This window comes from Camelus ferus, chromosome 2 (assembly GCF_009834535.1).
Source record: "Camelus ferus isolate YT-003-E chromosome 2, BCGSAC_Cfer_1.0, whole genome shotgun sequence".
Lineage (NCBI taxonomy): Eukaryota > Metazoa > Chordata > Mammalia > Artiodactyla > Camelidae > Camelus > Camelus ferus.
This window is the reverse complement of record NC_045697.1, coordinates 74,485,359-74,511,932: the sequence shown is the minus strand read 5'-3', so window position 1 is coordinate 74,511,932 and position 26,574 is coordinate 74,485,359. Positions and strand designations below refer to the sequence as shown.

The following is a 26,574-nucleotide window of genomic DNA, read 5'->3' as shown; positions in this document are numbered from 1 at the left end:
TTAACCTCCACTGTTAACTCCAAGCTGCTTTCAGGTTTCTACATCCTGGAGCCCTGAAAGGCATTTCTAGTAAATTATCCCCAGTTCATGAATGTCCCTTTGTCTTCTAAAATGTGGGCTTCCTGGATCACTGCCTCATTTATATTTGTGTCTTCAGTTATGACTTTCTTATTCTGAAAGGCCCTGCCATTTGTCAGACAAAGCAATGTTCTGTACCGGGTTAGCAAATTTAAGTATGCCGTGAGCAAAAGTTTTGTTTTTTATTATTTGTGTCTTCTAGGCAGCGTTTAGTTCAATCTTGCTTTTCTCATCTAATCTGACAGTCTCTTGAATTAGAATGTTTAGACTATTTATACATTATATGATTACTGGTAGAGCTGGGTTTAAATCTACCCACTTGCTCTTTGTTTTCTACTTGTCATCATCTGTTTATTTTTTCTCCTTTTTTTCTGCTACATGATTTGAAAATTTTAAAAATACTTTATAAGATGAAACACATCTGACATAAAATTACCCATTTTGAAGCAAACAATTCAGTGGCATGTCCTATACTTGAAGGGTGTTGAAACCACGACATATATTTGGTTCCAGAATATTTTAATCACCCCAAATAAATCCCTTACCCATTAAGCAGTTACTCTCCATTCTCCCTCTGGCATCCACCAATTTACTTTCTGTTCCTTTTGATTTATCTATTCTGGATATTTCATATAAGTGGAGTAATAGAATGTGACCTTTGTGTTTGACTCCTTTCACTTTGCATAATGCTTTTGAGGTTAATCCGCATTGCAGTACATAAACAGGGCTTCATTCCATCTTGTGGCTGAATAGTATTCTGTCATTAGATGCACCATAATTCGCTTATCTATTCATCTGTTAATAGAGATGTGGTTATTTCCACCTTTTGCTTGTTATGAATAGTGCTTTTATGAAAATTTGCGGACAAGTATTTGTTTAAGTGCTTGTCTTAAAAACCTCGGGTATAGACCTAGGAGTGAAACTTCTGGGTCTTAGGGTAACTGTTTAACTTTTTGAGAAATTACCAAACTGTTTTCCACAGTGGTTGCTCCATTTGATAGTCCCACGAGCAATATTCAATTTCTCTACATCGTCACCAACACTTGTTACGTTCCATTCTCTTGATTATCACCTACTTAGAGGATGTGAAGTGATATCATATTGTCGTTTTAATTTGCATTTCCCTAATGACAATTGTGATATTGTGATTTATAATGAGAAATATATATTCAGTCTTCGTTCCTGTTTCTAGCACAGAACTCCTAAAACCCTTGAAATTTCTTAAGTGAGGTGAGCAATAATGATTCTTCTGTTATGTTAATGGAGTGACTTTTGAACTACACCTAAGGATGGGGGCTGGTTGCCATGAGATCTAACTGTGATTAGAGGGTTGGAACTTTCAGCCCTACCTCTGGACCTCTGGGGAGGGGAGAAGGGGATGGAGGTTAAAACAGCCACCAATCACCAATGATTTAATCAATTATATCTGTCTAGTGAAGCCTCTGTAAAACGCCAAAAGATCAGGGTTTGAAGAGCGTCTGGGTTGGTGAACACGTGGAGGTTCTGGGATAGGCGCCTGGAGAAGGCCTGGAAGCTCTGCACCCCTTCCCCGTACCTTGTCCTGTGCATTTCTTCTATCTGGCTGTTCCTTTTATAATAAATCAGTAAATTAATAAGTAAAATGTCTCTGAGTTCAGTGAGCCACTCTAGCAAATTATATGAACCCAAGAAGGGGGTCATAGGAAACCTCCAATCTGTAGCTGGTCAGTCATAAGCACGGGTAACAGACTGAGCGTGCGACTGGGGTCAGAAGTGTGGGCACTGGGGACAATCTCGTAACACTGAATCCTTACCTGTGAAATCTGTTGCTATCTCCGGGTAGAAAATGTGGATAGATAATGTCAGAATTGAGTTAAAATCTTGGACACCTCACTGGTGTCCAAGAATTGTTTGTTAGCATTGGGAATCCACTGTCTCCCTGCACTCACGCGCGCACACACACACACTCACACACACTGGAAACTGAGTCTCAGAACACCGAAAGACTAATTATGATGAGTATTTTTTCATGTGCTTATAGACCATTTGTATAGATGTTTCCTTTTTTTTTTTTGAGTAATGTCTGTTCAGATTCTTCACCTGTGTTTTAATTGGGTTGTTTGGTGAGTAGTAAAAGTTCTTTATGCATTCTGTATACTAGGTCCTTATGAGATATACATTTCACAAATATTTTTTCTGATTTGATGGGTAGTCTTTTCACTCTCTTGATTGTGTCCTTTTGCAAAAAATGTTTTAATTTTCATAAAATACATTCTATTTTTTTGTTTTGTTACTCATGCTTTTGGTGCCATAGCTAAGAATCCTTTGCCAAATCTGAAGGTCTTGAAAATTCACCTGTATATTTTATTCTCCGAGTTTTGTATTAGCTCTTACATTCAAGTCACTGATTAATTTTTGTCTGTCGTGTGAGGTATGGGTCCAATGTCATTCTTTTACATATGGATATCTAGTTGTCCCAGCACCATTTGTTGGAGAGGCTGTTCTTTCCCCAGTGAATGCTCTTGGAACCCTGGTCAAAAGGTAATTGACCATATTATGGGTTTATTTCTGAACTCTTAATTTTATTCCACTGGTCCATGTCTTTCCTTATGCCCATGCCCCACTGTTCTGATGACCATACTTTGCAGTAAGTTTTGAAAATGGAAATTGTGAATCCCATTATTTTGCTTATTTGAGGTTCTTTGAAATACCGTATCAGTTTGAACACTGGTGTTCCAATTTTTTCAAAACATGTACTGAATATGTAGATCACTTTTGTTAGTATTAACATCTTAACAATATTATGTCTTTTAATCCATAAATACAGAATGTCTTTCCATTTATTTAGATCTTCTTATATTTATAGATGAAAAATTAATCAATAGTGGATCTAAGAAAGAAAATTTTATTCAAGCCAACCTGAGGATTTATAACCTAGGAGACAATCTTTTAGAAAGCTCTGAGGACTGTTCTGCCTGGTAGAAGTCAAAGCACAGTTATATATGTTTTTGACACAAAGGGTTATATATCAAATGATGTATTATTGACTGTTAACACAATCCAGATCTACACATACAAGCAATAGTGGATCATGGGTCTTCATAGCCCCTTACAAGATTAAGAAAGAAGGTTATCACCTAAGGAGTTTTAACCCTCAATTAGATTAAGGAGGGATGTTACCTCCTAAGGAAGTCTAGTTAATGCAGGCGTACAATACACACTAAAGGGAAGGGAGGAGGCCCAAGTGGGCAAAGAATTTTGTTTAAATTTTTTTCATCTTACCATGAAATATGAATTTTATTTCATCACATAATTTTAGCAATGTTTTTAGTTTCCCATATACAAGTCTTTCAACTTCTTGGTCATACGTATTTTTTTAACACCTTTATTGTGGTATGGTTCCTATACAGTAAACTACACATTTCAAATATTACAATTTGATGAATTTTGACAGATGTATATATACCCTCATGAAACCACTACAACAATCAGGATAGCTCACATTTCCATCACTCCCCAAGAGGTGCAATTTTCGAATTACATATTTATCCCTTCTCACCTCCTTTACACTCTGGTCACCATAAGTTTTTTCTCTCTGTCTGTGAGTCTGTTTCTGTTTTGTAGATAGGTTCATTTGTGTTCTCTTTTTTGAGATTCCACATATAAGTGATATCATATGGCATTTCTCTTTCTCTTTCTGGCTTAAATGTATTCTTAGTTATTCTTTTGGATGCTGCTGTAAATGAAACTGTTTTCTCAGTTTTCATGTTGCTCAATGCTGGTGCAAAGAAAAACTGAGTTTTTACTGTTTATTTTATTGCCTGCAACTTGGCTCAATTTGGTTTCTAACTCTAATAGCTTTTCTGTGGATTCATTGGGATTTTCTATATGTAGGATCATGCCATCTGCAAATAGAGATAGTTTTACTTCTTCCTTTCCAATACATATTACTTCTTCTTCTGGTCTAATTGCTTTAGCTGGAATATCCAGTAAAATGTTGAATGATCGATTTTCTTGTTTTGAACCACCTTTGCCTTCTTGGCATAAATCCTTGCCTTTCTGGCATAAGACCTGCATGATGTATAACCTTTTTAATGTGCTATTAGATTCAGTTTGCCAGTATTTTGTTGAGGATGTTTGTACCTATATTCATAAAGGATACTGATCTGCATAGTTGACCCTTGAACAATGCAGGGGTTAATGCTACTGACCCCCTAGGGAAATTGAAAATCTGAGTGTAACTTGATAGTTGGCATTCCATATCTGTGATTCTGTATCCGTAGATTCAACCAATCTCAGATCATGGAGTACTGTAGTATGTATTTATTGAAAAAACAAATCCATATATAAGTGGACCCAAACTGTTCAAATCTGTGTTGTTTAAGGGTCAACTGTATTTTCTTTTCTTGTGATATCTTTACCTAGCTTTGGTATTTGTAATATTGTCTTCATAGAATGAGGAAGTGTTCCCTCATCTATTTCTTGGTAGAGTTTGAAGAATTGATATTAATTCTTTAAGTTTTGGTAGAATTCATCATGACAATGGTCTGGAGTTTTCTTTTTGAGGGGGGGTTTGATTACTGCTTCACTCTTTTTACTTGTGATAGGTCTGCTGGGATTTTCTTTGTCTTCTTGAGGTTATAGTTTTGTGTGTGTGTGTGTGTGTGGTAATTTGTAGAAATTTGTCCTTTCATCTAGAATGTCTAATTTGTTGGCACATAATTGTTCATAGTGTTCTCTTACAATCCTTTTATTTCTGTAAGCTTAGTGGTAACATCTCCACTTTCATTTCTGATTTTAGTTATTTGGGTCTTTTTGTTGTTGTTAGTCTAGCTAAAGATTTAAAATTTTGTTGATCCTTTCAGAAAACCAATTTTTCCCTTTGTTGAGTCTATGTGTTGTTTTTCTTTTCTCTCTTTCATTTATCTTCATTTATATCTTTATTATTTTCTTCCTTCCACTAGCTTTGAGTTTAATTTGCACCTGTTTTTCTAGTTCCTTAACATAAATTTAGGGTACTGACCTGAGATCTTTTTTTTCACTATTTACTGGTGTTTACTGCTGTAAGTCCCTGAGCACTGTCTTTGCTGCATCCCACGTTCATGAAATGAAAGACAATATTCTTAAAGACAGCAGTAATCTCCAAACGAACTCTATTTACTGGTCTCATGGAAGGAGATGGGAAGTGCATCGTCCTCCATAATATTAAAAACTTTATGAATACTTGGTATTAATTCTTAAATACTTTTTTACTTCACCATTTTAAGTATTGCTATTTGAGAGTTGGCTTTCCAGTGTGGAAAGTTTTTGATTATTAGCTCAATCTATTTACTTGCAATTGGTCTATTCAGGTTTCTATTTCTTCCTGATTCAGATTCAATAGTTTGTATCTAAGACTCTGTGCTTGTCATCTAAGTTATCTTATTTTGTTGACATTAGGTTGTTTATAGTATTCCCTTATAATCCTTTGTATTCCTGTAAGGTCAGTGATGTCCCCTCTTTCATTCCTAATCTTACCATCTTTCTTCCTTTTTCAGTCTAGCTAAATGTTCATACATTTTGTTAATCTTTTCAAAGAACCAGCTTTTATTTTCACTGATTTTTTTCTATATTGGTATTTCATTTTTTCCTACTATCATCTTTATTTCATTCCTTCTGCTGTGATTTTGCTTACTGTGATTTAATTTGTTCTAATTTTATAAGGTTGAAGTTTAGATTATTGATTTGAGATCTTCTTTTTTAATATAGGCACTTACAAATACAAATTTCCTTATAAGCAATGCTTTAGTTGTATCCCATAAGTTTGGGCCTGTTGTGTTTTCATTTTTATTAATCTCAAAATATTTGTTAATTTCCTTGGGAGTTCTTCTTTCAGTTATTGGCTAGAAGCCTGTTGTTTAATTTCCACAAATTTCTCAAATTTCCGTTATTGACTTCTAATTTCATCCAGTGTGGTAGAAGAACATATTTAGTATAATTTCAATCCTTTTAAATTGGAGGTAATGTTATATGGCCTAATTTATGGTCTGTCAGCATCTCTGTGCATTTGAGAAAAATGTATAGTCTTGTGTTCAGTGGAGTGTTATATAGATGTTAGGGCTGGTTGGTTTATAGAATTTTTCAAGTCTTTGATTTCCTTGTTGACTGCAAGTCTAGTTGTTTATCCTTAAAGTTTATCTTTCTGTTCCTCAAATTGGATAATCTCAACTGACCTATCTTCAAGCTCACTGATTCTTTCTCCTGGCAGCTTAAATCTGTTACCTTGGTCAGTTTTTCATTTTTGCAATCCTACTATTATAACCAGAATTTCTGTTCTTTTAAACTAATACTTGTCTATTTGTTAGTAGTCTGTATGTTGAGCCAAAAGTTTTTTAAAGGAAAAAATGCACCAAAACTTAGTGAATATTTGTGAATGTAGATCTTGCAACCATGTACCTTTAGGCCTTCCAACAACAGCGAACGTTAACAGAGGTGAAGGCCCCAGTCCCCTCCATGTATTATCACTAAGGGTTTGTAATACAAATTGGGCCCCAACACCAACAGCACAGGCATCACCTGGGAGCTGGTTAGAAATGCGGACTCTCAAGCCCTACTCCAGATCCATTGAATCAGAAGCTGAATTTTAACATCTCCAGGTGATTCCCACCCACATGCACATCTGAGTTTGAAAAGCAGTGGGCCAAAAGTCCTGGAACCCACCATACTTTCAGAGCCTTAACGGTATACCACTTTTCAGAACAGCAATTTTGCATTTATTTATATGATTTTGATAAATACCCATCTTCTTCTCTAGTTTGAAACCTCACAAAGGGGAGTGTGCTTACTGTTGTACCCAAGAGCCGTGCCTGTAGTAAGTGCTGTAAAATCTATCAGGTAAATCAATGAACTGGAGTCTGGAACCTCTTACTGAACTGCTTCCTCCCACCTACAACCTCAGTTTCACAAGAGGTTTAACTTCTGGAAAACCTCAGCTTTCTCAGGTCTCCTGGGGATGATTAGGAAGGATCTCTGAGATAAAGAAACAACTCTGAGATAAGGAGGCTGCAGTTTTTCTTTACCTTTTGCTTAAAGTATGTATCCAAAACTTGAGTCTCCTAGCCACTAAGGGTTCCCTGAGTATCAGAAAGAAGCCATTAAGCATAGTCTCTACTGAGGACTAATTTTTGATATTGAATGATACCGTTAGTTTTATTTCCTTATAGTTATTTTCTCCATCAGGAAAGATAATGAGTAAAATGTCATAAATTAACAATACAGCACTAGTAAAAAAGACTTTGTGCTTCTAATTCATATATATTTATATCTTTACTTATAGCTTATCCTGCCTTTACCTAAAAGGGTTTGAGGCAAATGTTTACAACTAAATGAGATACAAGAAGTCATACCTTAGCAAATTGCTCTAGTTATGTTACAGTGATCCTTTAATCTCTTGTGCACGTGAACAAAAAGTGCCTCATATTTTATAACCCAGAAGGCATAATAATATGGCCAATATCTTTGTCCCCAATCTTCCAAGTAGTAGAGAGGTTCTACTATAGATGGCTTTTATAAAAAATCAAATTACCCTGATAATTCTTCTCCTAGTTAAAAAAAAAAACCAAAAACTCAAAACAAGAAATAGACAACTGGTATTATTAACAGTGTTTTTATTTACAAAGAATTATTTTTATTTGGCTGTCTGGAAAACCACAAACATTTTTCACTTTAGAAAACATTAAATAATAAACAAGATGTTATACAGTACTTTGGATAACTTCTTCCATCAGTGTAGTGCAATGTATTATTGGCACCTAAAAGTGAAATTTTCTATTCTCCCCTTTCATCTTCAGTTGTATAGTTACGTGACCAAAAAGGAAATGAATCATTAAAAATGGATCTAAAGCCATATTTTCTGGCTTTGACTCAAAGGCTTACTGATTTATAGTCCCCCTCTGGCCTTGCCTCCACCAAGTTAAATGATGAAAGACATTCTACTGTACCAATTGTTCCAAAACATTACCATTTTGTGGAACTTGGGAGGTTCCAACTGACAAGAGAAACTTACACCATCAGGTGAAGGAAAGGTCCTGGCAGTGGTGTTGGGCATGGCACTCTATCAGTAGCCTGGTTAGGTTGTCACACACCTTGCAGAGAGAATGCACCAGATAAAAATCTCTCTAAATTGTTTTCTTTGCTATGATCTCTTTAAAAATTTGTAATATCCATTAAGCAAGGGAAAGGGCAATACCTTTACTAAGAAAAAAGAAATATATACCACCACACTAGAACATTATTGAGATACTAAAATGTCTGTCCATCAGACTCTTTTGGAATAAATAGATTTTAAACTTTTTTTTTTTTTTTTTTTTTTTTTGCTTTTGTTTCATTTTAATACTGCTAGGTTTGACATAAAGGGAGAGACATTTAGTGAGCTCAGCAGTTGGTGGGCTTTTCCCCTTTTTGATTCCTTTCCATTAGGAGTCCAAGAAAAAAATACCTAAATTAGACCTTAGCCTAGTTCAAGTTATTTAGTTCTGGAGATTTTCACTGCATAGTAATAGGATTAAAACATCTTTAGGGAGATTCTGTTATTGTTACTCTGCCTTGAGGGAAGAACATCTTTAACCATCTTAAATAGAAAAAAAAAAAAAAAAACCTTATCTAATTTTTTAAAAGCCTCAAAAAATTCACACTTTTTTGGTTTAAACAAAGGTTTCTAATTAACAACTGTCCCTGCCAGGAAATGGCCCCTCACACTCCAGCCTAAGCCTGCTTCCTCTTGTTCTGTTCTGAGTGCATGTGGAGGACAGCTGGTCACCGTCCTCTCTGTACCAACCCTTCATATACTTGAAAACCAGCAATGGTTTGCCCCTCAGTCTTCTCTTCTCCACGCTGAATAATCCCAGTTCCTTTAATTTTTCATCATAGATCTCTTTTTCCAACCCTTTAATCATCTTTGTGATTCCTGGCAAAAACAGCAGAAAATATTTTGATTACTTAATCAGAAATAATGAAAAGCCTCAGGAATAAGTTGCCTTTTAAAAGTTATGTATATTTTCAATATAAAGGTAAAATTTACAGGGAGGAAACAAAGTTGGGGGTTCATAGATCTTAGAATTCCAATCTTGTCCTGTTGCTTGAGTGTGTGTGTGAATCCCATTCTGACACATCCAGTGCCTCAAAGCATGGGACTTGCTCCCCATCCCATCCTGACACAGCAGCGCATAAGTTATGATCTAGGCCCCCCTAAATTTAAACTGATTTAAAAACGAGTGGGAGAATCTGTTTCAACAGAGCTTCCCCCCATGCTTTCCCTCACCCTGTTTCCATAAACAGAACCTTTTTTCTGAAACAACCAGAACTTTCATAAAGCTTCTTAAGATCACCAGAAAGGGCCATTATTGTTAGGGTAAAAGCTGTTGGTTTTAAAGTGGAGCCTGAAACAGTGAAGGTTTTATGGGTTAACTGCAGTTTCCTGTCAACCTGAATGGTCACTATCCTTTGTTGTGATCAAACTCAAGGCCATTAAGAAATTCATCCCCTCACTACCACAAACTGACACCTCTTCCAATTTTCTCTGGCTGCCAATATAAGGTCATGGAACTAAATGACATTCCACCGTGCATTTTTTAACTCAAGAGATCACAAGCTGCCTTTCCCTTGCAACTAGAGTCTGTAAATATTGGGAACACGTCACTACTTAATATCAATAGCACATTTACACAAAACACAATACTACTAACAAGAGATTACGTGCCCACTCTACATAATCGTCTTTAAAAAGAAAAATACAGATAACAAGAATAAATGCATCTTGATATGTTATACACCCTTCTTTTATAAAATGAATGGCAGTAAAAGTCAGAGTTCAGGCCAGACCAGAACTAATAAGTGGAGAGGATAAACCAATTTCACAAGCACATTGTACAACGTATCTTAGCAGAAGTCAATACTACTCGTGGTACAACACTGAACAGATAACAGAATGGCCATTTGCAGATTTCTTTTGAAAACTTCACCCATAATTTGCTGCAAGGAACAACACCTTGTAACTAGGATGAAGGGGGTATAGGTCACACTTGCCGAAGGCCTTCTTAAAAGAGACATCGGCTGGAAGGTAACACCCAAAGATGGCTTTGGATGCTTCTACAGATGCCCCCTGTATTTCAAGGGGGGGTGTCACTGTTCATTGGGATTGCACAAAAGCAGGCCAGCAAGATGTGGGTCACCAAGCAGACTTTCTCCTGACCCACTCTTCTAGGCCTGATAAGAGGGAGGAGAGGACAGGTGGTGAAGATTGGAAAAAGAAGAGGGAGCAACATGGGGGTTCATGGCTAGTTCTGGAGTTGCTCGCGTTCTTCAGAGCACTGGCCTTTTTTCAAGCTCACATCATCCAATCCAATCTCCCCCGTGTGACCACGCCTTTTTTCACCTTTGAAGATGACCTAGGGAGAGAACGCACACACCAGTCAAGCCTCCTCTACCCCTTCCCAATGCCCGCTCATTTAGCAAAACAAACGCAAACTTTCCCCAAAACTGAACAGTAAACTTACTTAACAGAAGGAAAGACTAGAACAGAGGTGCCAGTGTCACCTGAGGCTTGCCTTTTGGTAGAAATTTTAGTCATCAGTAAATTGTTAACTGGACCACATTACCCAAAATCAGTTACACTTTAAAAAGCTATTCTAAATGATAGACTGCCTCCATTTAGGAATGATTAGGAACTGGACACTTCTGTCAAAGATTTCCCAAAGACAGAAGAGTGTGATGGGGCATAAAAGGCAAGAAATTAGGAGCCAAAGATCTGAAAGATCATAATCATGCAGCCTCTTAGAGGTTTTCTAGTCCCTCCTCCAGGTTAATTTAATTTAGCTTTGATGCCTAAAATGGAATAGAACCAAACACCCCAGTTCCATTTGTTTCACTTATGTAAAGAGCAAAACCTTTCTTGTATTTTATCTTCTGTACAGCATCCTTGCTCCTTTGAGAACAGAAACCTATGTTATGCTGTGAAACAATGTTTTGTTTCTCCAAATGATATAAATATTAAGAAAAATTTTAAGAGAAAAACAGTAAAACAAAATCCAAGACTCTGATAAAAGCTGTCTTCATGGAGTCTAACCTTTCTTTTACCTATACCTATACCAGTTTTGTAAGTATTGACATAAAGAAAACAGTTTTTCCAAATATATGCACTATTTCAGTGGGTTGTTATAGATCATTTTACTTCTACCTATGACTTAATTAGTTAAGATAAAGTTTATATATTCAATCAAAGTTTTCCCCACATCCTGTCCTGAATAGAATAATATTTTCCAAACATACTGTTCTGGTTCCCACCCAAGGCTGCTTAACTATGATCTCTGAGGCAAAGGGGGAAAAAAAAAGACTTTAAAGAAACATTTCAGAAAAGAAAGAAAAAACACTTGAGGGTAACTCATGGTGGTCAAAGTTTGAAGTATAAGCAGTTTAAGGAAAAGCAGGTAGTTAAGCCCACCCTCGCCCTTCGACGTTTCTTCTGATTAACTTTTCCACCTTTTCAACCGCTAAAATTTGTCATTAAAAAGAGGGGATTTTCACCAGGGTGGGGAGAGCGGAGGTGGTCCTGGTTGCGATGGAGAACGGACGAAGGAGAAAAGGGACTACAGAAAGAGGCAACGCACAGGGTCCCCACGCCCACAAAAAGCACGAGCTGAGCTTTGGGCCTGAACGAACGGACAGCAAAGGCTTCCGACGCCGACCCCAGAGCCGTCCTCGGAAAGGAAACCTCCCAGGTCCTGCCTCCTCGGCGGGTCTACTTACGCTCTTGACGTCTGCCCCTCGCAAGGTGATGTGCGTTTGCCTCCAGCCATGGCCACCATTTCTTCCCCACAGGGCTGCTCCGTGGGCCCCGTGTTTCCGCACAAACACCTGGAGCGTGCCGGAGCGCAGCCCCGCCACCTTGTGCCTGAACGACAGGCACAGGTCCCCTGAGTGCAGGCGGTGGCCGAGAGGGAGCACCAAGCGCGCGGCTTTCCCCGCGGGGCCCTTGGCTGCCGAGACTGTCAGATACTGTCCACCTGCAGGGGGAAGAGCAGGGCCTGTGTGGGCGAGCCCCGCGGCCCCGGCCCCGCCGGCCGGCCGCGGCTTCTCCTTCTCTTGTTTCCACAGACTGTGCCGGCCATTTGTAAAGAATTCCAGATTTTTGAAGGAGAAACACAGGACTTATATCTATGGCTGTCTTAAATTCTATGGTTTTATATTTACAGAAAACACTCACTCCCTTTGCTCAGGGGGAATACAGATTCTGCCAAGGGCACACAATGATTAGCGGTCCTAACACTATGCCTGTTACCAGCTACATACGATCAGACACACCCAGGCGTGCACACAGTCACTGCCTCTGGATCCTCACGCATCTGTGATTGCCCTGTCGCGCTGGCTGGCTGGTAGGGTGGTTGGCTTAAGTTGCCAGGGAGACGTTTCTAGGTGGATTTCCTACCTCCAGACAGTAGGGCAGATGATGATTTAAAGGAGGCACTAGACCTGTTTATTCTCTCCCCTCCCCACTTAAAAAAAAAATCTCTAAAGAGAAACGAGTCCTTTAAAAATGAGTTGGCTGTGCTTCTCACACCTAACTCCAAGATGCAGAAATGCTCTGGAAACCCATCACATCTTCCCTGCAGCATCCATTTGCTTTGAAAGTAGTTTAAAACGTTTTATATAAAAACAAATCCATAACAATATAATGAAAGTAATATATCAATTTTCTATTACATATACATGAACACAAAAAGTTAATAAAAACTGTCCCTTTGGGAAGGTCACTTTGATAATGCCTTAGATTCCTAGGGCTATAGACTTGCTTCCCTCAATTGTTAGAGGAACTGCAGTTAAGGGGGAAAAAAGTTTGAGCAGCAGTGAAGTGGGGGGTGCTGCTTCTCAGGAGAGGGCAAGTGGCAAGTTGTATTTTGAAGCTCAATTCATGTACAAAGGCTGTGCCCCTCAGCCTGTTTTATTGCAGCCAACTGAAAAACACAGTTTCAACACTGACTTAGCTAAAGGAAAATGTGGTTGGAATGCTCAACACGTGTATCTGTTTTGGTAGAAAACCTGCCTATTTTTCATTGGAAAGATAAACCATCATTTCTTGTGCTTAATCTGTACTGGACATGACAAGGTTTGGGATGTCCTACTCTTCAAGTGACTTCTCCTCTACCAAGTCCCCTCTGAGTCTTCAAAGGACCAGTCAGATGGTATGTGTATCTGTGATGCACCAGGTTCTATGCGAGTGCTCTGCGGGGAGCGTCTCATTTAGCCCTACTAACAAGCCTTTGAAGTGAACACTTGTTAGCTTCTGCATCTGCAAAACAAGACTAAGGCTTTGAGAGGTGAAGTCACCCAAGGTGTCACCCGGCCAGTGAGTGGCAGAGTAACAATTTGAGTTCAGAACTGCCTGAACCCCTATTCAGCACAAGAATCACTGGTTTACACGTCTCTCCCCCAGAAGACTGTCAACTCTTTGATATCAGAACCAAAGTTTCCTCCAAACCACCCCATTACATCCTAGTATATGGTAGGAGTTTAATGCCATTTGTTGAATAAATGATGTTCCAAGAATACAATAAAAACTACAGAGAAATAATTCCCTGAGTCATGTACTTGATTCATCAAAAACACATTTTTTTAACATTCCTTCTGCCCCCGTGTTCCCCATATTAATCCAAAGGATATTTTGAGCCAAAATATTTACATGGCTTTTAAATGTCTTCCCATAAGTCAGCTTTTGAATCATCATAGGTATTTTGGTTAAGACTAAGATATAAGGCCATTATAGTTAACCTGCAAATTTTAAGGAAACAAGGATTACCTTAAGTCCCCATGGAATGTATACTAACATCACTATGCAGATGCTGCTTGCAAACAAGACAACCTAACAAAAACCAAGGCATCCTAATAAAGGAGTCAATAGACTCTTGTGTAGATATTTAAAATTCTATAAATGAGGCTACAATTATTTTTCCCCTATAGAGCTACTCTGTGGCCATCAAGGTTTTTGTTGTTTTACCCTGAAGAACTCCTTCCATTTTTAATAAATGGAAATATTACAAAGTGGGAACAGTAGCTAAGAGAAAAACTGATCTACCACTCCAAACAAATCTGTTAAAGAAAAATTTCACTTCTGATTCCAAAATACTGCTTAAATATAAAATTACATGAAATATTTTCATGGTTTCAGTTTAAAACATCATAATATTTAAAGCTTGGGGGGGGCGGTTTGGGTAAATAATAAATGCTGCAAACCTGCCAGAAACATAGATGATAAAATTTTAATTTCCTTATTTTTAATTCTATACTTGTTCATGCCTTTACAATTTCAATTTACAAATATTACCATCCATTACTTTTCCTATTACCTGTATGGTCAAAAAGTGAGAGGAAATGGTTTTATTTATATACATATTTTTTGCCTAGCTGAGAAACCCATCCAGGTAGAACTAAGATAATTATGGTTTGCTGAGATTTATCCCTAAAATACAAATAGCTTCATTTTTTTCTAATAAAAGAAGCAGTGGATGCCTATTGCAGAAAATATATCTATAAGAGCATAAAGAAAATTTAAACATAATGCTAAACCCGAAGAGAGATACTAACATTTTGACTTCTGGACTTTTCTTATATTCTTATGTAAATACATGCACACAAATGCACATGAATATGAACGTTTTTGCAGCTTTTATATTCAATGAAAAAAGCAAGTTATATTACAGCCATTTTTTATGTCAACAAATATTTTTCATAGATGCAAGTGTATCAATAATTTGGCCAATTTCTTATTGAAGAACATTTAAGTTGCTTCTAAATGTTCATCTTAAGATAAAAATATCATAAAATATTAAGATAAGCAAAAAATTAAATATCGGCAACGTCAAAAAAGGCTGAGTTTCCTTTTTACATAAGGACCTTTTACAAATCAAGAATAAGAACACAAAGGAAAAATAAAGGGCATCACAGGAAAATAAAGACTTAAATAAATGAAAAGATGGTTAACTTTTCTCACTGAAAGAAATGCAAATTAAAAGTGAGATGCCTTGTCACCTATAAGCTTGACAAAGATGAAGAAAAAAAAGATCTGTGTTAGGGATGGTTCTAAATATTGTTGGTGTGAGCATAAACTGCTTCACTCCTTTTGAAGGGCATTTTAGTAAAATCTACCCAAATTCAAACTGCAAATTCCCTTTGACCCAGAAAATTTACATGTAGAAATTTATCCTAACGATACATTCAAACGTACATGAAATGACATCTGTACAAAGTTACTTACTACAGCATTGTATGAACTACCAGAAGACTGGAAACAACTGAAATGTTCCTCAGTGGACGGCAGGTTAAACACATGGAAGGAGTGAGGGAGTAACTAACTGCCATTAGTAAGAATGAGGGTGTTCTGCGCATACTGATACACGGCAGTCTTCAACCACAATAACTAATACTATTCTGATGGTAACTCTGGGCCCAGGACTGCTTTAAATGCTTTACATATGTAGACACTACTGATTACCCCATTTAAGTAAACCTGCTCGAGATCAAAGCTCATCAGTGGTGGTGCCGGGTTTCAGCCCAGGCATCCTGGCTTCAGAGTCCACACTCACATTAACTCTTAAGATAATGTGGTTAAGTGACAGAAGGTACTGAAGGGGGGGCTGGTGTGTGGAAAAATCTAACTCCAGAAAGATAACCAAGAAGCTGGTTGCATCCGGGTAGGATGACTGGGAGCCAGGGTTGGGAGGGAGCTTTCATTTTCCCTGTTGATTTATTTGTCCATTTACATGTATTCGAAAGTGATGTATTTTAATGCTGCAGTGGACATACTTGTAGGTACATGCTGGCATACTTGTCTTATATTTAAATGAATTGCTTGTGGCTATGGGTAGCAGAAAGAGTGCTGAGTCAGTTGCCTTTAACTCTTGATCCCCAGGGATTAGGGTTCCAGGAAAAGGGTCTCAACTTTGGCCTCGAAGCTGCAGGAGAAGGGCGTGTGTTCAGGGCCACAGTTGTAAGCCTGTAGCACACACCACATCTGTCTGCAGCACAACTTTCCATTCCCTAGAGGATGGATTAATTTCACCTTCTCACAATTAAGTTCAAGACTGAATGTGATGATAAACAAAACCTAACGAGCACCAGGAAGGAGGGAGAGCAAATGCACTTGTTTCTCAAAATTGTAAGTTTGTTTAACTGAGAGTTTTCTTAGAGGTATTAGCATATAAGAATATTTGCAAATCTGGATCTTAGATAAGAAATGCACAACATAAAAATCAATCAGAATCGTGGAAATCCAAACATAGGTTCCTTTACAAATGGTATAATCTAGAGAGAAACAAGCAATTAGTTTGGTCACTAGAATAATATGCAAAAATAATTTATTACATGGCTTATAGTCTTCCCTGGCCTTCATATGTGATACACATACACAACCCCACCTGAACTCCCTAGAAGAAAAACAGGCACGGAAAAGTAAGCTTCATCAGCACTTCCCATCTGTATGTGTTAGAATCTGTATATGGTTAGAATTTCCTGACATATTCTAAAAAGCTCACCTGCAGTTCCACCTTGACATATGCTATGCTGTGCCCCTCCTCCTATCCCTTCTTCCAACTCTCTGCCATATTTGGTCTTTCCACCCATTTTCTAAGCCAGAACCCTGCTGCCTGATCTCCTCGGATTACCTGGGACATTTCATTCTGAATCATAGGCTCCCAGAGCCAGTGTAAGAGATCTTTTAATCTGACTTTTGTCTAATTCTCAAAACAGCACCTTGTCATGTCGTCCAGTCAAACGGCTCCACCGAGCCCCGTGCTCCTCTATCAGCCTGATTTCTCTCTAGACAGCTCTATGGAGATGTTCTAAGAGTGACAAAAATCCATCCCCCTGTAGTTTTCACCTACTGAACCAACTTCTCATCCCCTGGTAGTGACAGAACAACTGAGATAGATTTGTTGGCCATGCATCTGAAAAGCTGCCCTGCTCCAATATTTCTTCTCCAGGTTGAAACTGCTGGGGTCCTCACTCGTTTTCTACAGGCTTTGAGATACCTCTCCAGCCAGAGCATTTTATTCCTAGTGCCTATAATTACTTTTATTCTTCTCAGACAGTAAAGAACACCCCAAAGGGTATTTTCCATTCTTGAAAAACATATCTATTTCTATTTAAATGTCCCAACTTTTTGGCTGCAACAACACAGGGTTGATTTCATGACCCACTAAAATGCTGAAGTCTTTCACACTTAACTGCTGAATCACATCTTTGACCTCCCACGGTTGTGTAGGTGGTTTCTAGACCACGAGCTACACCTTGTATTCATCCCCATTAGATTTCAGCCTGTTAAGTGTGACCTACTGATCTAATCTTCTGGTTGCTGGCTGTATCAGCACACACAGCCACTGTCTCCTCTGCCTTAAGTCATCCGCAGACTGGTTAGTATGCCTCCAATATCCAGTTCATCCAAGTTGTTAGTAAAGACCTGGAGCAACCCCAGAAGAGCATCCTGGGAGCCAGAGCCAATCACCAGGAGCTGCCCTATCACCCAAGCAGCCACCACTTCCTTTCAGCTTGTTCTGTATTATCACAGCCAGACGACCATTTCAAACCTTTTTTTGTCAACCATTCTAATTGCCAGTCCTCTTCTCATTTTTCTATCAGAGGGCAAGTGGATTTGGGGTCACAACAAATTTCAACATTTACATATGTGATGAATAATAAAAAGTGTTGAAAAGTACTAAAAAATGGTATTTAAATTCTAAAAATCAATTGTTTTACATAGACTGTCCACATAGAAGTGCAATGAATTCTTCTGAGCTTAGCATGAGTCACTCTCCCCAGTGTGCCTCACCTGAAAGAATGATTCATTATGACCAGGAACATTATTCCCCACTGCATTACACAGGGTTGCTACAGGACCTCCCTCCCCTAGTGAGCTGCTCCAGGTCAGCCGTCACTCAACTCCACAGGCCTGAGATCTGCTAATCGGATCGTGCACACCGCCCCCGGACGTGGGGGCCAGATGGTGAGTGCGGAAAACTCCAGAATAAGGCTGCAGCTGTCTGGGTATTGAACCGCCAAGGTGGCTGCGCGGGCAGCACAGAGAGGCCTGGACGCGAAGTCCATTCTTTAGCTGTGCGGCCTCAGGAAGCTGATGTAAGTTCTGGGCCTTTGTGAAATGAAAACAGTATTACCTGTTTCACAGGGTGAATAAGAAGATTAAATAAAACTGAGATAATGAATGAGTCATAACTATAGTAGCTATTAAACAACTATTCACAGATATCGGTGACATTTATAATAATGTCCTGCTCGGAGTTAATTTTAAGTAAGTGAGAAGGTAAACACGAAAGTGAGAATGAGAGGGACTGTCCCGGCGTGTGTGTGGCGTGAAAAATCATTTTCTAGCTCAAAGAAATCTAAAACCCCATTTGAATTTATTGGATATTCATTTTTTAAAAGCTTACCTCCCATTTTCATTTTTTAATATCTCTAACAGTTCAATCTTAGGGGATCTAATAAATACATTTTTGCACTAATCCTTTAATACCTTGCTACTCAAAATGTGCATCAGGGAGTAATACCAAAATTATCCCCCAGGAACGTGTGAGAAACACATCAAGATGTCCATTTCAACAAGGCCCCGGCTGGTCTGTACGCGCCCGGGAAGTTGAGAAGAACTGGCTTAGAGCACATCCTCTCTCAGGTTAACTGTACGTGCTCTGTGCTCGCTGTGCCTGGGATGGCACTTAGGAACTAGGCTTTTGAAACAAGTAACATACTTCTTCTTCATGTCTTGTATCTTTCATCCTTGAGTCTAGAATCAGGAGTATAGAAAGGCAAAAAAAAAAGAAACCAAACTCCTCAGCTGTCCATTAAGTTGGCCTCACCCATAAAAGATTTAACTACTAAAGGGAGGGAAAAAAAAAACAAACCAACAGCAGTATGTAGCTTTGCTTCCTGAAACAAGACAATAAAATGTCTTAAAAGCCCTGAAAACTTTGGATTAATAGGATGTGTGCAATTTAAGTCTGTTAATTTTCCAAGGGCCTATATTTAAATCTACCTCTCTAATAACATTCTCGTGTGGAATAAGTGGTGGTAATTTGTAACTAATTTCTCCAGCATCCAAATCAGACTGGTTTTTTTCAGAGAGATTCACAATCTCACAGAAATTTCCACTGTCTCCTTCTACTGACTGCATCTTAAAAAAATAAAAACGACATCATCGAGAAAACAAGGGGCTACTGTGATGGCTGCTGTCCTACTGTATTACTTCTTCGACACCTGGGAATGGGGCACTGCAAATAACTTGAAGATTATATGTTAGGATGAATCTATACATTTTATGTTCACCAAAGTTTTTTTTTTTGAAAGAAATTAGCTGGACTTTTAATAAACTGCTTGTCATCTTATAATTCTAATTGATAGCTAACAAATTCAGTTTTCCCTGAAAAAATGGAAGATGGATGCTGGACAAGCTGTCTTTACCCTCTTATTAAGTCGACATAGAGCTGTGTCCCAGTATACCTGATCAGCAGAACTGGGGGCCTCAGATGGGCTCCAACTGAAATATGTTGGGTGAGATGAATGGTCTTACCTGCTGGATCCCTCACTGGTTCCCAGTGCAGGTCACTGTCTTTTTCCCGGATCCATCCACAAAGCCCATGGTCAAAATTACAACTGTGTATCAAAACACCTGCAAGGAAGTGACCAGAAAGATAAGTAGACCATTGACCCGACAGCTAACAACAAAAATGAATTTGTGAACCAGAGCTGTCTGTACAGCAAGTGCTCTCTCCTATCCACACTCAGCTATCCTGCCAGAACACCTCCGTGAGGTCAGAAGGAAATCACAATACCTTCTCTCAGCACAATTGTGCACATGTGCTCAGCTGTAATAACAGAACACATGAATGGTGCCAAATGATGACCTTGTTACATCATCACTTATACAATATGATTTCCTCCTCAGTTTAAATGCTGCTTTAATATTTTTTTTAAAAAAAGAATATAGTGATGAGTCACCATTTTTCCTCAACTGACTTAACTATAGAGGAAATTAAGTTGTAAAAAAATGTATAATTTTCCCAGCTGTAATCAAACAATCTACAAAGTTTTTTTCATGAAATAAAGGGAAAAAATAAAATGTCATTAAAACGGCACTACGAATGCAGGTATCTACCTGGATCATCCTTTGCTTCATCATCTGCACTGACTCCTCTTTCAATTTCAAATATTTCAAACAAGTCATTTGAAGGCTGCCGTGGGACTGCAAGAGAGAGAGGAGTTTTGTTTTGCTGTGATGAGGTATTGACAACAAGGCATTGCCTTTAACAGTGGGGCAGGGGCAAGACCTAGGCATTTCACTCATCTTGGAAGAATCCAAAACATTCAATTACAGTTCACATGAAAATTCATGAAGTTTGTTCTGCAGAGATGTACACTGTAACATTTATCTGGGTAAAATTTTTTAAAAATGATTTTCAAAAGTTTCTAAAATTCAACATAAAATACATTCAAAATTCTATCTGGAAAATACATTTTTAAACAGCTTCCAATTTCTAGCAAGATATCTCTATGAAATTCTAAAATGTGTTTCTATGGAAGATACATTATGAACTCTGAGGCTGTTTTATTGGAAAAATGCTGCAATTGCAGTGAATAGTTCAATTTTCTAACCACAGCATCCACCCTCTCCAGTGAACTCTTGTCTGTCCCTGTCACACTCTAAGCTGTATTTCCTACCATAGCCTCTTGGGGCTCAAGCAGGTTCCCTGGCTCCTTTACAGTCAGATCCAGGTGGGTGTAGAGCTCAGTGGCAGAGCACATGCTTAGCATGCACAAGGTCCTGGGTTCAATTCCCTGTACCTCCATTAACAACAACAACAAAGAACTAAATAAATAAATAAAAGCTTAAAAAAAAAAATCAAATCCAAACTCCTAGACACAGCCTTCACAATCCAACCCCCAAAACACACAGGACTGTCCAAACATGCCATTCATTTTTCACATCTCTGACCCCATCCCCAGCTTGGGATGCTCTTGTTCCTGCTAATTAACCTGCTAAACTTCCTCTCCCCATTCAAGGCTCAGCATAAATAGCACTCCCAGGGCAGAAATGTTCATGTTCCAGGCGAATTAAATTCTTCCCCACTTCCAAGGCTCATGTTTACATGCCTCTTACACTCATTCATAAAGAATTACAGTTACTTACACGTATGTGTGTCTGTCCCTCTGCTGGCCTGCAAGGTCTCAGAGGGCATCAGTCATGCCTTATTCATGGGGCGTTTCCAGCGCCTGACCTAGTGACAGGCACTCACTAAGTGTTTACTAAACAAGTGGGAAGAGCTTGTCAGAAACCCATGTACTTTGTCAACCCTTTTCCTCAAATGAAACAAGTGGCACAGAGCTTTAGAATACACTTTAAAAGAAAATGGATTCACATGAATCTACAGTTAGTTACTCATTCAAAGCAGATCTGATTGCCACCCTACACCAAGTGCTGGGGTAGGTCCCGAGGAGAGAGGGTGAAAGCGTGAACAAGACCAGCAAGGACCTGGTCCCGTGAACACCACACCTCTAAATTCTGATGTGGGCTAGGACGGAAAAACACCAGATGATGTCAGGGAGAGTGACTGGGTTGGAGGTGGGGAGTGTGTGAAAATGTTGCTGGTGGGGAGGGGAATTCTTGGCCCATGACCAGGGAATCCTCCCTTTTCTTTGCCAGAACTTAATTAGCTCTATTTTTATAAGGCAGGGAGTAAAAGATGTGGAACACCAAGGAACAGACATTGGCCAAAAGGGTTCCTTTTCAACCATGTTCCAATTATTTTTAGCAAGAATTTTTTACATTAGGTAACAATCCTATAGTATTTGCACTGATTTATTTTTAGCTTACTACTTTAAAATTTCTTTCCTTTTTGTTTCCAAAGTCCGAACAGTGATGCCCCTTCTTCTCCTACCACCTCCCGCTACCCCTGCCACTCACATTTACACATACACACAGCCTGAGACAAGGGAAGAAAAGCTGGTCAGTGGACGAGATCTGGGGACGCTTCCTGATCACAGGTGCCCTGGGGGAGGCAACTGGCCACTCTCTTTTACACCCAGATAACTGACAACCATCACATCTAATTCCAGCTCTCCTTTTCCCATTTGGGCCTCTGAGGGGTAGACTGCCTCTTATTCATTAGAAATATAAAGTTGCAGGCAAGCATGCTTCATTTCTCATGACGAAGAGAAAGTTTAAAAGAAAAAAACAAAACCCCAAACCTAAAGAACAATCACTTTTTTACTCCCTTCTCTTGGGGTAACTTACACAAATTATCTCTGGATTGGAATAGCTCAAGTCTTACAGTGCCCTATTTTAGGGGCATTAGGACACTTTGTCAGCCCCCTTTTTTCCAGATGAAGGATGGTTAAATGGTAAATAGAGTCTTGGTGTAGAGGGGCAGGGTGGGTACAAAGGTTTGCTGGCACAGGGCCTGTCTTAAAGAGGGAGATCAGGGAGGTCTTCTCTGAAGAAGCGCCATTCAGACTGAGAGGGGAAAAGCATGGAACCTTCCAGGCAAAAAGCAAAGTGCTGGAGTCGGGGAGGAGAGGCTGCTTCAGGCAGCAAGCACAAAGAAAGTGCTCCGAACCTCTGGAGAAAGGAGTTCCCCGGGTCTGGAGGATGCTGAGAAATGAAGAAAGCAGGATGGGATGAGGTTGAAAGGAAGCGATGAGAACACACATTTGGAAAACAGAAACCCAAGGAATTTGCCAACTAACAACTTGCAAAACGCCAGATGGTTCATGAGTATTTTAGGCACTTGGTTTCCAAGAACCATTTGATTTAGCAGCAGATGACCAGGCACACCTTCATCACTTCACTGGGAAACATTCCAAGGGATTTAGAGACCTGAAATGCTCAGCAGCTCTGAGTTCTTACAGGTTTGTGAGCTCCAGTCTGTGGCTCTGCCCAGTTACTGAACTAACTCTCCTTCCTCACACATAGCAGAATGGGTGGGGGAGAGCATCCCACTGAAGTGTCAAGAGAAAATCCCCTACCTGCTCCCTGGAATAGTAAGTGAAATAAGTAGCAGGGAAAAAAATCATTCAAGTAGCATGATTTCAACTACGCACAAGAAAAGTGAACAAACAAAAAACAGACTAGAAAAAACAGTCAGAGGAAATACACACTTATGTAATCAATTAATTTATGACAAAAGAACCAAGAATATACAATGGGGAAAGGAGAGTCTTCTCAGTAAATATTGTTAGAAAAGCTGGACAGCCACATGCAAAAGGATGAAACTGACCGCTATCTTACTCCACACACACAGAAATTAATTCAGAATGGACTGAAGACTCGAAATGTTGAGACCTGAGACCATAAAACTCCTAGAAGGAAACAGAGGCAGTAGGCTCCTTGACAGCAGTCTTAGTGATGGTTTTTTTGGATCTGACACCAAAAGCCCAGGCAACAAAAACAAAAGGGGGATTCCATCAGACTAAAAAGCCTTTGCACACCAAAGGAGACCATTAACAAAACAAAAAGCCAAATTACTGAATTGGAGAAAATATTTGTAAATCGTATGATCTGATAAAGGGGTTAATACTCTTGATACAACTGAGTAGCAAAAAAGAATAATAAACAATCTGTTAAAAAAATGAGAAGATCTGAATAAACATTTTTTATAAAAAAAGATATACTAATGGCTAACAGGTATATGAAAAGGTATTCAACATCAGTAATCATCAGGGAAATGCAAATCAAAACCACAATGAGACAGCCACTTTCATGGGATCCACATTCTAGAGGTAAAGACAGACATCTAACAGTCTCCCACGGAACAAATGATTTAAAGGAGAAGCAGAGGATGCTATGTGAGATTTAGGTGAGGGACAGGGCACGGGGCGGGGGTTGGGGGGAGGGAATAGCCTAGGGGACACATGCATGAAAATCTCTGAAAGGCGATCCTTCCACTACGACGTGAAGGATGAGTTACTGCGAGCTAGTGCCCTAGAGAATGAACGGGGTGAACTAACATCATTATAGGTGCAGAGCGCACAGGGCGAGAGGCAGGGTGCAGGAGAGGCAGGCAGACTCTGCCAGGCCTTTTAAAGCTCTGTAAAGGTTGTGTTCCTAACTCTGGTGAAAACTAGAAGCCTCAGAAATTTTAACAGAGGAGCACCCAGGTCAGGTACACCATTCTGGCTGTAGCATAGAGAACAAACAGGGAGAGGGGAGAGGATGTCCAGGGGCAGTTATGACCAAAATTAACATAAACTAAAGAATGTTCATATACTCTTTAAAAGATTTATTTTCTAGAAATTTTCCTATCATTGGTCAATGCTTCACCCACCAAAATAAACTTCTCTCCCATTGCGTCTTACAACCTTCTGCATGAACTGAGACGAAGGGAGAGTATGGGCACCAAAGCAAGCAGGCAGCCGGATGAACACGTGGCCGCACGGGGCTTAGGGGCCCAGGACGTTCCTAAGGGCCGGGGAACCCCGAGAGCCCTGCAGCCTGTGAGGAGCCGCACAGATAAGCAGGAAACTTCTTAAAAGGAACTCTCGCCCAGCGCTTTCTAGTAAATATATTTTCCCAAGGGGTATATTAATATATAACCTGCATCCATAAATGAGGTTTCCCAAAGAGTCAACTGCTTATTTTTACCAAGAAGCATTACAAGTCAGCACAGTGAAGTACCTGTAAATATTATCATACACACCTCCCACTGCCAGACCTCTTCCAAAGAGCAACTACTAGAGCAAAATGTAAGCACAGTTTATTAAAGGTAGGTTTGCAAATTCTGTTTCTGTTCTAGGGTGGCTCCCCTGACATTACCCAGGCCAGTTCTGGCATTTGTTGTAGGACTAAAAGATTAAAGATAACACTGTCTTAAATTCTTTCTCTGCTTAGGGGTTTAGTTCATCTGACGAGAATGGTACATATGTAGCTTTCCCAATATCCTGAAGGCTCTTTCCCGTGGCAAAACCTGGGGATCTTTAGGGATGACAGAGTGGGGGTGAATGACAAGGGTTTTAAGAAGCCGTCTCTTGCCTTTCTCTCCTCCTCCCCTCCTCCCTTTCTCCCCGTCCCCACCCTCCCCTGCCCCTTTCTTTCCCTCTCCAGATAAGGAACACATGCATTATGGCTTTAAATCACCAGAAAAGTAAATAAAAAGATTGGAAAAGAGATTCCAGAGATTTCCAAAGATCGGAAAAGACTGGAAATTTCCTTAAGTACATCAGAGAACATTCTTAGCCATCTACTGATTACTTGCAAAAAGCTAAGTGTTGCTGGGCTCCACAGAAAAAATCCTTGTTTGCCAAAGCTTTCACTGCATAGGAAAAATCTAGAAAGTTGAAAAGACTCCTTTGGGCTGAGAGTAAAGAGCAGAACTTGGTAAAGTCAAGTGTCTGGGGAAAGGTGGACACAGCTACTCAAAAATGAGCCCAAGTTTTTTGACTCCCCTATTTCTCCTCTAATGAAGTTTCAGAACGACTTGAAGCACTGCCTGGAGCAATCCCAGGAGAATAGAGTATCTAAAAGATGGCTCTTATCTGAGTGCGACCATAACAGTGATGACTCAGCTCTTCCAGATCTAGAGAGATCTCTGACAGGGAACGAGGAGGGAGAGAAGGAAGGAAGGAGAGGGAAGAGGAGAGGAGGGGGAGAGCGGCAAGGGACTACCTCTTAGAGCCCCTGTCTTTCATCCCCACTCTGCCGTCTCTAAAGACCCCCAGGTTTTACCACCAGAGCGGTTTTGTTCCCTTGCCCTCTTCTAAGCCAAAGGAAGCCAGGAAGGTTAGGCGCTGTCAGGACTGAGTCTGAGCACTGGCACAGAAGGCAGGTGGTGCCACAGCGAGCCCCCTGACAGGGCTGCTTGCTGCTTGGATGAGGGCAGCGCACACACCTGGGGAGGCCCAGAAGCCCACCTGCTGTGGGGGATAGGCAGCAATGCACTCAGCCAAAGGAGTCACTTCAAAGGAAGAAAGGAAGCTTTTATTTCTGGTATTTATTAGACACATCATGTAAGTTTCCCACCTAGATAGATTCACCTCTGAAAAGGCTGTTATCACTATTTGCATGGTAAAGAATTTGAGGTGATACCGTCTCTGTTTTAACATCACAGCTGTTCAATTAGGTACCACAAACACCTAAACAAAATAGACCATTCCAATTATTTGGTCGTAAGTAAAGGATCTATAAGGTTACAGTTTGCTATTTTCAGTTTTCTCTGCTCCCCTGATAGCTCACACTTGCAAAACAATTTGTTTTGAAAGGATCTGGTTAGCCAAAAATAACATTTAAAATGTTGTGAACATTAAAATTGTAATAAAGCATAATAAAAAGCATCAGAAAAATATAAACTCAAAACTAGAACACAAAATAGGGCTATGTTTTTAAGTAAGAAGTGTTATCATTACCATATAAATATGGTTGCTACATCATCACAGAAGAGTATAGCTATTGTGTATTGAGTTCTCATTATATGCCCAGCACTATGGTTAGAGTTTTAC

The 26,574-nt window shown here is 39.5% G+C and overlaps 1 protein-coding gene across 4 annotated transcripts in view; it reads right to left on the bottom strand.

Annotated features, from left to right (window-relative positions):
• Window positions 1-7,686: 7,686 nt before the first annotated feature.
• The window catches only part of NPNT (nephronectin), a 70,399-nt gene continuing 51,511 nt past the window's right edge, over window positions 7,687-26,574 (bottom strand). For all 4 annotated transcript variants that reach the window (XM_032461151.1, XM_006184622.3, XM_006184621.3 and 1 more), the window contains 4 exons: window positions 20,243-20,329; window positions 19,658-19,756; window positions 11,839-12,095; window positions 7,687-10,481 (listed from right to left, as the gene is read on the bottom strand). In XM_032461151.1, coding sequence (XP_032317042.1) covers window positions 10,371-10,481; window positions 11,839-12,095; window positions 19,658-19,756; window positions 20,243-20,329 — 554 coding nt within the window. In that variant the 3' untranslated portion in view covers window positions 7,687-10,370. The remainder of the gene's footprint in view (window positions 10,482-11,838; window positions 12,096-19,657; window positions 19,757-20,242; window positions 20,330-26,574) is intronic.